The 12,913-nt window shown below is 47.3% G+C and overlaps 1 protein-coding gene across 5 annotated transcripts in view; it reads left to right on the plus strand.

The window, feature by feature from the left end:
- ULK2 (unc-51 like autophagy activating kinase 2) overlaps positions 1 to 7,745 on the plus strand; it is an 84,215-nt gene extending 76,470 nt beyond the window's left edge. For all 5 annotated transcript variants that reach the window (XM_023244419.2, XM_045045168.1, XM_045045166.1 and 2 more), the window contains 5 exons: positions 335 to 525; positions 978 to 1,096; positions 1,867 to 2,024; positions 4,334 to 4,469; positions 5,383 to 7,745. In XM_023244419.2, the coding sequence (XP_023100187.2) occupies positions 335 to 525; positions 978 to 1,096; positions 1,867 to 2,024; positions 4,334 to 4,469; positions 5,383 to 5,441 (663 nt within the window). In that variant the 3' untranslated portion in view covers positions 5,442 to 7,745. The remainder of the gene's footprint in view (positions 1 to 334; positions 526 to 977; positions 1,097 to 1,866; positions 2,025 to 4,333; positions 4,470 to 5,382) is intronic.
- The last annotated feature ends 5,168 nt before the right edge of the window (positions 7,746 to 12,913 follow it).

A 12,913-nucleotide genomic window follows, 5' to 3' on the forward strand; every position in this document is an offset into this window, starting at 1 on the left:
TGTCTCAAGTATGTTGATTTAATTGTTTAGTTTTGGGGTTGTGCTTGTCTTTGTTTTTGTTTTTCTGGTAAAACACAGTGACCTCATTCCTTTGACACTTAATTTTGGGGCTGCTCTCATACATACACACAGACACATGCGCATACCCACATTTGGTTTCACCTGTGTTTATTTTCTTACTAGTCTTCTGGAATTTAAAAATCTTCGTCTGTTTTGCTCATTCTGATATTCATAAGTATAGAAAAACATTAGCGCCGGCCATGGCTTATATACAGGAAAGAGTACACGCCTCCTCTTCACTGAAAGTTTCTAAGACAAATTGGCTTTGCCACAGCGAGAACACACAGACGCCTTACGCCACCTCAGTGTGATGCTGATGTTCACCGAGTGCGTGCTGGACCTGACAGCCGCGCGGGGAGGAGACCCGGAGCTGTGCGCGTCCGCTGTCTCATCCGCCGTCTCCTTGTACCAGATCCAGGAGAGCGTGGTCGTGGACCAGATCAGCCAACTAAGCAAAGACTGGGGGTAGGTGCTCCCCTGCCATTCACTTCCAGATCCTCCATGCTTTCTGTAAATTCACGTCTGAGATGGAGACCTTGTCGCACGCCGAGATCACATCCCATCTCAGGGCTTCAAGGGAGCCCCGAGTTGTTCCGTTGTGCGAGATCTCACTATATGAGCCAAGGACTTGAAGATTCCGTAACCCTAGCGTTGCCTTCTCTTTGTATCTCACACTGTCGAAGGTATTTGGTGATAAAGGGATCGTACTGATTTTTCTTTGAGTAGACCTGTTGTGTTCAAAGCACACACACATCTTTTTCATGAACCTTCTTCCTTCCAGAGTTACTTGTGCATTAAAATATATCCAGGAGAACGATACTCCTTTAGAAATGCTGTTTTAATGGTGACCTGAGGGGTAGAGAGCTGAGTCTGGCATGTGGGTCCCAGGATAACACTCTGCTGTCTTCTGGGCACAGGCGGGTGGAGCAGCTGGTGTTGTACATGAAGGCGGCACAGCTTCTAGCCGCATCGCTGCATCTCGCCAAAGCCCAGGTCAAGTCCGGGAAACTGAGCCCATCCACGGCCGTGAAACAAGGTATGGGTGGGGCGTGACGGTCCTCGAGCTGCTCCTTTCCCCTTTGCACTGAGAGTTTGTGATGAGGAACCCCTGTGTTGGTAAATATTCGTAGGGGTGCCTGGGCGGCTCAGTCGGTTGAGCATCAGACTCATGATTTCAGCTCAGGTCATGATGTCACGGTTTATGGGATCGAGCCCCAAGTCAGACTGTGTGCTGACAGCTCAGAGCCTGCTTGGGATTCTCCCTCCCCCTCTCCCACCCCCGCTCTCTCTCCCCCTCTCCCTCTCTCTCTCTCTCTCTCTCTCTCTCTCTCAAAATAAATAGATAATAACTTTCAAAAAACATTTAAATATTCTTAACTGGGCAAAGATTCTGATTTTTCTGTTTTTTGTTTTTGCCGTTTAATTCATACAGGGAACCGTTGGAAGTGAGGTGGAAGGGAACACATGAAAGAATCTGACTTCTGGTCTTTTTTGTTTTTCAATGTTTATTTTTGAGAGTGGGGGGAGGGGCAGAGAGGAGGTGGAAAACACGGAATCTGAAGCAGGCTCCAGGGTCTGCGCTGTCAGCAAGCACAGAGCCCGACGTGGGGTTCAAACGCATGAACTGTGGGATCATGACTGGGGTCGAAGTTGGACACTTAATCGACCGAGCCACCCACCCCAACCCCGGTCGTTTTTTTCAATGATCATTTAATGTCACTTTCCTTAAATCAGCAGGAAAGGTGCATGCCACTGTGACTTTACTTGTGGAGGAAAAATAAAATTCTCATCTCAACTTCTTTTCAGTTGTCAAGAATTTGAATGAACGATACAAATTCTGCATCACCATGTGCAAGAAACTTACGGAAGAGCTGACTCGCTTCTTCTCTGACAAACAGAGATTTATTGATGAAATCAGCAGCGTGACTGCAGAGAAACTCATCTATAATTGTGCTGTAGAAATGGTAACCCTTTCTACGGTTTAACATTATTTAAGAGTATCTTTTGAGTTGAATACCTGCTTGACCTTATCGTTTTAAAAAGAGTTTGTGCCCTTGACTGCTCCCAAGTCCCAAACACGGTGATAGCCTCTTACTAAAGGAGGACTTGGACTTCACGAGCACAGGTGACACATTAAATAACGTTGGTTACCGCATTCGGTGAAGTGTTATTGTACCTCCTAAAAATTGCTAACCTTAGGCGTGATCTAATCTTCTTATACTTTGCATCTAAACGCGTTGGCTGGGTCTGTTTCTGCATTTTGTACTGTCTAAGAAGTTCTGGCATAATAAAACATGAGGAAAAATACCGCTCTGTTTACCAGTCCACAAAAGTCCACGTGCCCAGATTCCACTTACTGACCTTACTGAAGCACTCGACACAAAGCAAAATCTGCTTTTCCGATTATTTGGGTCTACTATTGGAAATGATTTGTTTCTATCTCATGGGGGGAAAGTTGCTCTGGAGTAGTGATGAAATTAGAGACTGTTAGTCAAGTAGTTTAGTGGGGGGAAAAATTATTGAGCAATCTTATTTTTGCCACATTAACATAATAAATCTACCTCCTCCCCCCAGAATATGTCTACTTTGAATTGTACGGTTATGTTACCCTTGGCCTTATTCCGCAAGCCATTATCAAAAGTCAAATGAAAATGACTTTGGAGTATAAACTGTTGATAAGCATAACATACATTATTTTGCTCTGAACTATTGATATGAATAATAGGCACTGTATCACTCTATACTGGTTTGAGACGTCATATGATAAATTATTTTTAAAACTTGGGGCCAAGAAAAATGTCCTCTCCTGAGGAGTTTGGCTGTTCTTCCTTTTCTGATGACAAGAGCAGTGTAACTTGAACAAGTCCCTCCTTTTGCCCTGGCTGCACAGCAAACTTCGTGATGTTAGCACCATGTTTAGTCATTTCCTCACCCTTTTCAGAATGGATTTTCTGTGCCCATTTTATTTGTTTTATTGTAAGTGGCTTTCAAGTATTTTTTGAAAGAAACAGATCATATCGGCAAGTACACCTCAGGATACTGGGTTACTGGCAGTCCCGGCTTTTAATGACTGAAGGGAATGTTAAAGAACAAAATTCAACCAAGTAAAATTGAAGATCTAATTGGCTTTTGTGAAATGATTCATGCATCAGGCAGCATTTCATCTAGCAAGTAGAGGAGAGCTTTACTGAGCTAAATAAAACAAAGGTGTTTGAAGGGAGAAGGGGGTAGTAAAAAAGAGGAAAGGAGTTCATTAGCAAGGAATGCGTTGTTTAGGCAAAGTTGCCCTTCTAAGGGAAACTGAAGTGGGGAAGGAAGGGGTCAATCAGTAAATTTCCTAGTGCTGACCAGGAAATGCCATGTTGACTGGTTCGAGGTTACATACCTGGGGTATTGGAACTGCAGTCAGGTGAGGTATGCAGCCAGGTGAGGTGAGGTGAGGTCCTGGCTTACTGACTTGGCCTAAGTGGTGCCATTTTGGGCCTGTCGTCTACTTTTTAACAAGGAAATCAGAATACCATTGAGAAGACTTCTCAAATAGTCATGACCTGTGCATAATACTACAGTCTCCTCTTTCTGGAAAGCCCCTGCCCACCTTTCTCATCACCTCTACTCCTTTATGACTCAGCCGACACACCACTTCCTGGAGGCTTTCCCTAATCTCCGTGTGCCACGGGGTGGTTAGATGTGCCCGGTATGTGTTCCGTCCCATCTCGGGGCTTCCTCCTACACAACCACGAGTCTCGTGGAATTAGCAAGCCATGTTTTCAGGCCTGTGTGTCCCTCCAGACTGTGAGTTCTCCGTCGTGGTATGTGCAGTGCTTGGCCCTTATAAACACCCCCGAATGAATGGGTGACTACGCCAGAAAGTTCTTTGGCTAAAGGAAGCTATTAAATGGCTTTTACCACCATTTAATTATCTTATTATAACAAAATCTACCTTAATGAAATGTCAGGTTTCCCTAGTGTGAGAGTATATGTTTAAAATAAACTTTTTAGTGTAGCCATAGAAGAGCCAATTTAGAAGTATAAATGTTGAGTCATGAATCAATCTCTCTGAGTACGGGATTATGTTTGAAGGCAAAGTAACTTTCACCGAGAAGCTCCTTTATACTGCTCATCTGATGAGTCTTATGGGTAAGTTTTGTAGTTTGGTAGATTATATCATCTCGTCAAAATGTGTTAGATATCATTTAAAGCTGCATTGCCCAGATGGGTGTGTATTTTCTTGGAAAAGTTGAGAATCTCCTTGCTCTTGCTGACTTGGCTTCAGGTTCAGTCTGCAGCCCTGGATGAGATGTTTCAGCAGACAGAAGATATTGTTTATCGCTATCATAAGGCAGCCCTTCTTTTGGAAGGCCTAACGAAGATCCTCCAGGACCCTGCAGATATTGAAAACGTACATAAATGTAAGTTGACTTGGAAAGTGGTGTGTTATTGATTGCAGCTGAGTTGCCTCCTACGGGTGCAGCAGGAAGCGCTTGGAGTTTGGAGTCGTACTGCCTGGGTTTGAATCTTGGCTTTCCAACTTTGGGCAAGTCATTGATTCTTACTGTGGTCTGCTGCTGCTTCTAAAAGATGAGAGAGTTGTTTGAGGAACGGAGATCATGCTTATAATGTAATGAGTGATAGCTTTTGATTTTTATACCGCATTACCGTGTTGGAAGATGTGTGTTTGTGTATGTAGAGAACTCTGTTTTTGTTAAATAATAATAATACATGCAACTATTTTAAGCCCCGTGGGCTTCAGCGCAGAGCCTGCTTCGGATCCTGTCTCTCCCCCCTCTCTCTGCCCCTCCCCCACTAGTGCTCTCTCTCCTCTCAAAAATTGTGGGGGGAAAAAAAAAAAAAAGAACTTTATGAAGATCCTACGTACCCCAGATCGGGTATAGACAACAGAGTGGAGATTTAGAGACTACCAGGATGATGATACCATTTGTGGAGTATAAGCCCTGGTGTTTGAGGAGGGGCTTGGGAGCATATGTGGTCACACCACATTTTGAAGAGCCTCAAGGGGACTGCAATTCTAAAGTTATGTGCAGTTGTGAGCAAGCTAGCTATTAAAACCTAAATTTTCTTTATTTGACTTGCTAACCTACATTTTGCTCCTGTGCATCACTGAACTAGACATTATATCTAAACAATTATCAGGCAGAAAGAAGAAAAAAATCTTCAGAATGGTTCACTTTGGGGCAAAGATAGAACAGCGACAAGGATGTAGGTGGAAAGTGGTTTTGTTTTTTTTTGTTTTTGTTTCCATTTGTTCTGCCCTTGGTTTTGAAAACAGAAATGACGTTTGCTCTGAACTTACTTTATTTCTAGATAAAACTAGTATTGAAAGAAGATTGTCGGCACTCTGCTGTAGCACCGCGACCCTGTGAGCGGCAGCCGGTCCGGCCCCTGGACCAGTGGTGGAATTGAGGACAGAGGTTTGGGATGACGGCTCGGGTTCTGGTTCCCCATCTCCAGGAAACCGTAGTTTCTCACCTGGTGACTACCAAAGACCAAGCAGTGACTTCACAAAGGAAGAACAATCCAAAACTACATACTTGTAGGAAATCTGCCTTATCGGAGACGACACCCCTTCCCCTTTTCTTTGTAGAAGCAGCAGCAAGAGTATTCCACTTGGCTCTCAGTTCGAACCTGGTAAATAAACGTACCTTAGAAATAGAACTATCAGTGCAGTTATTCTTAAAGACGATCAAGAGGGGAACAAAATGAGTGGCTCTTTACTCGTTCATCGGAGCAGTGTGTGAAATTCCATGTACTTACTGAGGTATAAAAGTAAAAAGAAAAAAAAAATCTACATCTCATCCGGGCAGTTTGATATCTGGGGTAGGTTTGTCTAAATCTGAGCACGCATCCTTAAACAGCTCAGGAGGAAATAGCTTAAGAACCAGCTGAAAGAAGGCTCTTGGAAGAAATTGTGAAATCTTCCATCTGATCTAATATGGACACATGTTACTCTTCCAAAATCTTTCATATTGCACTAATTTATTAAAACAACTGTGCATTGGATTTTGCAATTTAAAACTAACTGAGGCACAATGGACTTGTTTAAAATATTTTACTTGATTATATTCTATACACACACCCTTTCCAGAATTCACATGTAATGTCTAGTGGACTTTTAAACGGTAAAAACTTGTGTTCATGTGGACCGTTGCATTTTTTTAACCTGTTCATCCACACGTAACAGATTTTCTCAGTGGTATTTTTGAGTTGCTGGTCGTTTGCCTTTGGTTTTATTTTTTACTGTGCATGCAGAATGTGCATTGACGCCTGTGATCTCTACGTTTACTAAAGGCTAGGTTTATTTGGGCAGTATTAGAAAGAGTATCAATCGGGAGACTCTCAAGAATTTTAGCCGGGCCACAACAAAGTTGGCGACCTAAAGGCTTGTTAGTGATGTGGAGTTTTCTACATGAAGTTAGTGAAAAATGAGGTTTGTTTTCTCTTAGGAAAATGGGCAGCTCTCTCTCCAGCCTAATGTGTATTTTTCACATTAATCCTGACAGTTCACCAGATAGCTAGTCACCAGATAGCTAGACGTGGAGAATGCGGGCAGTTAACATCCTTCCAGAAACCGTTCCTACGTTGTGTGTTGTTTGATTTCTTTTACTCACCTGCTTGAATACTTGAATAAACATTCTCCACTTTTAATCCTTATATCTTTATCCTTTTAGATAATATAATCTGAACTCTGACAAATTGCACAGAAGCTCTTTGGCATTAATCTAATTTTAGCGTACTGATAAAGACAGACAAAAACATGGTTTTTCTTTTACTTTGACGAAGTAATGTAATTTTTACCTTATTTATCTGTATGAAATTCCAGCACTTAATTTGAACATTTATTTATATGATGTTTGTATTTTTAGGTCTTTAATACAGTGTTTCTACCTCCCATTTGTAACTGCATATGCATTATTCTTGAAACTAGGTAAAACTCACTGAATTGTTGTGTAATAGCCTTTTTATTATTGCCTGTACAGATGTATATTGAGGTAAAATAAAAGTGACAAAGTGTTTCTAGGGCAAAGCTGGGTCCGTATTACGTGGCTTGTCAAGCCAGCTCCTTCCTCAGTGAGTTTGGAGGCTTGGTCACTAATATCCTTTGTCCTGCCCCAAGATTTCCGATGCTCGGTGACTGTCAGCGCAGGCTGCCAGGCATGTAGACTACGCGATGAGGACTCCTGCGCCTCCCTGCGGGGGTGACAAGCACTGGTATTAGGGACAGTCTAGTTTGTATAATTCCTTCAAGCATACCGAGCAATTTCATTCACCTTCTCGTAGTTATCAGCCGCGTTCTCTCAGTAGATCCTCCAAGGGGCTGGGTTCCTTCTGGCCCCTCCACCCTGTCCTTTATTTTTTTTTTATTTTATTTTTTTCTTTAAACAGGATGAAACAGGTTCTCAGCAAGTAAGTGATGTGTCTGAAGTCAGGTAAACTAGTGAGGTAGTTAAGCCATGCTTTGTGACTTCCAAGTTCATTCTTCCTCCTCTTGTATAATGAAGGTCCGTCTTGTGATAGATGCTGTGTGTGAAACCGTGAAGTCTGAACAGCAAAGAACAAACTGTAAACTCATGAATAACGGTTCTGATTCTACTTCCATTTTCAAGGCCGATTGTTTTCAGAGATCTTGCCTTGATTATAGCAATAATAAATGCTTTATGTTTCCACGAGTACTTTTTAATTCCGTATCATCTGTTTCATACGGTAGAAATGGGCCAGTCTACACATCCATGGGTTGACACCCGTATTGAAGGCATAACGTGGGAAGTGACTGAGCACACGCATGTAAACAGAGGCCTGCTCGGTGAATTTGCTAACCAGCTCTTCCCGCTGTAAGAGTTTGCCTTTATAACGGCACCCTGTCCTGGACCTAACGGTTCCCAAAGTCCACGCGCCCTTATCCCTGCCCAGAGGAATAGTCGAGGCAGCAATGGTCTTGTTTCTGCCGGAGTCCTGGAGAGGAGCTTCCTGGCAGGGCCGGGTCCTCCTCAGTCTCCACAGGGCCACAAGGGAGAAGCTGAGCGGGGACATAGTGGACATGAAGCCATTGACTCAGGTATCTAGGAAGCCGTTGAGGTGACAGAAGTGATTGCAGGACGACCTCCCACGCGTGGAGTCTCTACAGACCGTCTTAAATCCTTTCTGAGATAAAGCGCGGTGTGTGGCTCCAGGAGGGTTGCCTGCTGCTGTCCGCGACAGCGAGGAGCTACTGCTCGGGGAGCCTGATGTTCTCCCTCCACCGAGAGGTGCATCTTCGAAGCATCTGTGCCCATCTCCACGCGGCCCTGAGACGGTTCACCTCTGGGGCCCGGACCCGTGAATCTTCAGCCACGGAAGCTCTCGGGACCTGCTCGCGTCTCTTCCTCGTTTATCGAAGCCCTTGTGAGAGGACTGCCCGTGGGAGAGGGTCAAGACGGTGTTTTCCTTACCAGAGTCAGAGGGAACCGCCTCAGACCCGATCCACCTAGAAAAGCCTCGCTCTCCGGGAAACTGACAATCGGCCCCGAAAATCTCTGCTTTTGCAGAGGGGGCAGAGCCAAACAGGAAGGGTCAGTGTGAATTCAGGGACCAGACTGTGGTAGAGACAGGAACGGGGGCCAGGAGCCTGCTGTCCCCGCCGCTGCAGGCACACTGACCCCGCGGAGGCCGCACAGACCAGGGCCCTGGGCGCACATGTCTGCCCCCTGCAAGCGGAACTCACCTATGGGCTCCCCCTTTCCACGGAAGGTCTCAGCCCAGTTTTCAACGGGCCATGTGGATTTTGTCGTTCAGTGTGTTCCCAGGGTGCCTCCTGGGAGTGGATCTGAGCCGAGGAGGCTGCTTCCTGGAGCCCCGCACCTGCCCCTTCCCTTGGCACAGCGGCTCCTTCGACGTCTGCACTCGGGAGACAGGCGGTGGGCCTCTCCTGGGCGAGGCTGCCTGGCGCACGGTCGTGGACCGCCCCACGCCGCGTGCCCTCCTCCGAGACAGTCCTGACCTTCCCAGAGTTTGCTTCCATCACTAGGAGAGGCCAGCCGAGCACTTGTTTGCTGAAAGCTTCACCCTGCCTCCTCGGCGTGGTGGTCCCCCGGGTCCCAGACTCCAGCTGCCCCGTGCAGAGCTGTGTGTCCAGAGGGCAAGGGCGCAGAGCTCAGAGAGTGGGGTGCGGATGAAACAGGTTAGTGAGCACGAAGTTCGAGCCGTTCCGGGGACGTGCGTATCCTCAGCGAAGCTCGCTGTTGGACTGGTGGCGGTCCACGGCTCCCCGCTGTGTTGTTTTGGGGAGGGGTGGAGAACAGCCTGTGTGTGTTTGGGGCAAGGCCTGGATTTAGGGCTCCCTGGAACCACGTTTGCTCTAGCCGGACAGCTTCTGAAAGGACTTGCCTCCTTCCCTGGCTGGCCCGCCCGGCAAGCTGGGTTCAGACATCCTTTATTTACCCTTTTAGGTCAATCTGGCAGTTACGGTGAAGTGTTTGTATCGAGCTAACATTTATTTGATCGGCATATCAACCCTTACTTGCCTCATTTTACCGATGGAGAAACAGGCTTGGAGAGTAATCCCCGCTCCGAGAGAAAAGCCCTGAGGCCAGGTAGTGGTGGAAGCAGGGGTTTGGACTGCTGGGCTGGGGAGCCTGGGTGTGGGGGAGCCCTCCTCCCCCTGTGATGTGCTTAGCGCCCCAAACCTGCTCACCCGCACGTCTTTGTAACACCTCTCTGGTGATGTCCAGGAAGAGGGGGAAAAAGTAGAGTTCTGTGCCATTCGGACCCATCTTCTGCCTAGCAGAAGGCAGCAGATTTCGAGAACAGGTGGAGTCAACAGCTCTGTGCAGCCCCTCTTGGGCCTGGGGCTGGAGCCCGAGAACAGTGGGTTTCAGAAACCACCCTTGAACCTCCCAGTGAAAGGGCGTCTATGACGTATCAATAAACTTGAACATTTGATTGACCCACTTTGCAGTTTCCCTGCTTGGTCTTACCTGTGCCAGTGAGCTCGAACCGCAGGTGCAGCACCAGGTGGGAGAAGCCTCAATCCGGGTTTGTCCAGGGGACCCCACCCCCACCCCGACACGCACACAGCCGAGTCCTGGGACCAGTTCTTTTGTTGATGGAGGCAGAAACCCTTTCCCCAGGAACTCCTTGGTCTGCCCCCACTGCGGCCAAGCGGCCCCACGCCCTCACCTGGGCCCCGTCCAGCATGGAGTTCACACTACGCCAGCCCCTCCACCAGGAGGAGCGTAGCCCCCAGGGTTTTCTCTTGTTTGTCTCAAACCGCCAAGGCCCCAACCCATTTTCTCACCTTCCTGTCCTGCCCTCCCCATCTCGATGATGAGGGTCCTGTGCCGCTGGGGCAGGGCTCCCCTCACTCCCCTCCCCGCAAGGAGAGGCTGGGGAGGAAGACAGACTGTTTTTCAGTTCCAGCTAGCGGGTTTCTGTAAAGATGACGGGTAAATGGATTGCACGCTCTAGAAATACGCCCGGTGATGGTTCCTTTAGGAACCCGCATAAGGAGCAGAAGGTGCGGGCAGCCGAGCTGGTACGGAATGCCTTAAACTGAGAGCGGAAAGTAGACACAGTTTCTAGTGGAAACCCAGAATATTTTGAGCATGAGGTTTTTCTTCTTAATCCCCTTTACTATGAAGACAAAACAGCCCTGTGTCATTTTTTTTTTTAAGTTTATTTTTGATAGAGAGGGAGGGAGGGAGGGAGGGGCAGCGAGAGAACCTCAAGCAGGCTTCGCACTGTCAGCACAGAGCCAGACACAGGGCTTGAACTCACCAACCATGAATCCGCCCTGATCTGAAATCAAGAGTCGGACGCTTAACCCACTGAGTCACCCAGGCGCCCCAGCCCTGTGTCGTCTTTTAAACAAGGCTCTTTAAGTCTAGGAAAACTCCAAGAGGCAAATCACAACTAGGGAAAGTATGTGCCGTAAATACAACAGATGAAGGGAGGGGACGGTGAGGGAAAGGCTAGTAGAAAATCAGGCAATTCCCTTTGCTCCTGATGCCCCCCTCCCCCCGCCCCACTGTCCCCAGTCAGAGGCCTGACGGGAGCAGCAGAATAGATGAGCCGCAGGCCGAGAAGGCCAAGGCTCCCAACAGATGTTCTGAGTCACCCAGCTCAGGAGAGGGAAATGGATCCAAGAGGCCTTAGGGTCCTCTCCCCCAGACGTGTGTTTCTGTGTCTCCTTCCCATGTGCCCTGACTATGACACGGGCCTCACTTTCCTCGCCTGTGAGGCAGAGATGGTAATAGAACTTGCCTCTCAAGCTTATCATGAGGATTAAACAAAATCATACATGCAGTGCTCACACCCCTTCCTGACACATGGTGAGCCCTGAATAAACACCAGGTGGCGGGATCAGTGGCAGTCACAGCAGGATTAGAGCCAGGGCCGAGGCCCAAGGGCCTGGCTGTATCTTTTTTTTTTTTTTAATTTTTTTTTTTAAAGTTTATTTATTTTTGAGACAGAGAGACAGAGCATGAACAGGGGAGGGTCAGAGAGGGGGAGACACAGAATCTGAAACAGGCTCCAGGCTCTGAGCTGTCAGCACAGAGCCCGATGCGGGGCTCGAACTCACGGACCACGAGATCATGACCTGAGCCGAAGTCGGCCGCTTAACCGACTGAGCCACCCAAGCGCCCCATGCCTGGCTGTATCTTCCCCACTGACCACTGGGACACGGGGCAGGACTCACTTCTGTCCTCCCCTCCACCACTTGTGTGCTGTACTCTCTTTCTCACATCTGGTTTTTTTTTTTTTTTTTTTTTTTTGGAGACCCGAGCTCTTCTTTCCACGGAGAATGTACCGGAACAACATTGCTTAGACAGGGGCTCCTGGGTGGCTCGATCAGTTAAGCATCCAACTCTTGCTTTCAGCTCAGGTCATGATCTCACGGTTGGTTAGTTCAAGCCTCCCCCCACCCCCACCCCGTTGGGCTCTGTGCTGGCAGCACGGAGCCTGCTGGGGATTCTCTCTCTCCTCTGTTTCTCGATGCCCCTCCCGACTCTCTCTCTCTCTCTCTCTCTCTCTCTCTCTCTCTCTCAAAATATATAAATAAACTTAAAAAACAAAACAAAAAACCACATCGCTTAGGCAAGCCGATCGGAGCGCACATCGACGTTAACTCGCTAACAAGCCGGCAGCTGACCAAGTCATGTCGGTTCAGAAAGGATAGGAAAACCGGTGTATGTCGGGGAGGCAGGATGCTTGTTACATAAGCAGCTTATTGTAAAGACCACCGTTTCCTTTCACGTGGTCATAGAAACATCATACGTTCCTCCGTAACATGCTGAGGAAACCTGGGACAGGGCGGCCCGAGATACCAGCTGTTCATGCACTTTCTGTACAGGACTAGAGGGTATTTCTGGCTTTGGGGGCTAAGCAGTCTCTTGCAGCTAGTGGCCCCCTGCCATTGGACGCCGAAAAGCATCCATAGACCACGCATGGGCGAACATGGCTATGTTCCAGTAAAAACTTTATATGCAATTATCGAGTGTCAAGTCCTACTCCTTTTTTTTTTTTTTTTTTTTTTTTTTTTTTTACTTTTTCTATCCATTTAAAAATGTAAAACCCTTAGGGCGCCTGGGTGCTCAGTCAGTTAAGCATCCAACTTCAGCCCAGGTCATGATCTCACAGTTCATGAGTTCGAGCCCTGCGTCAGGCTCTGTGCTGACAGCTCAGGGCCTGAAGCCTGCTTCGGATTCTGTGTCTCCCTCTCTCTCTGCTCCTCCCCTGATCACGCTGTCTCTCAAAAAATGAAACCTTACCAAAAAAAGATTAAAAAAAAGAAAACTGCTAAAACACTTTTTGTGGGGAAGGTGCCCTTTGTGCAATAGCACTTAGCGCACATTTAATAAAT

This window comes from Felis catus, chromosome E1 (assembly GCF_018350175.1).
Source record: "Felis catus isolate Fca126 chromosome E1, F.catus_Fca126_mat1.0, whole genome shotgun sequence".
Taxonomy (NCBI): Eukaryota; Metazoa; Chordata; class Mammalia; order Carnivora; family Felidae; genus Felis; species Felis catus.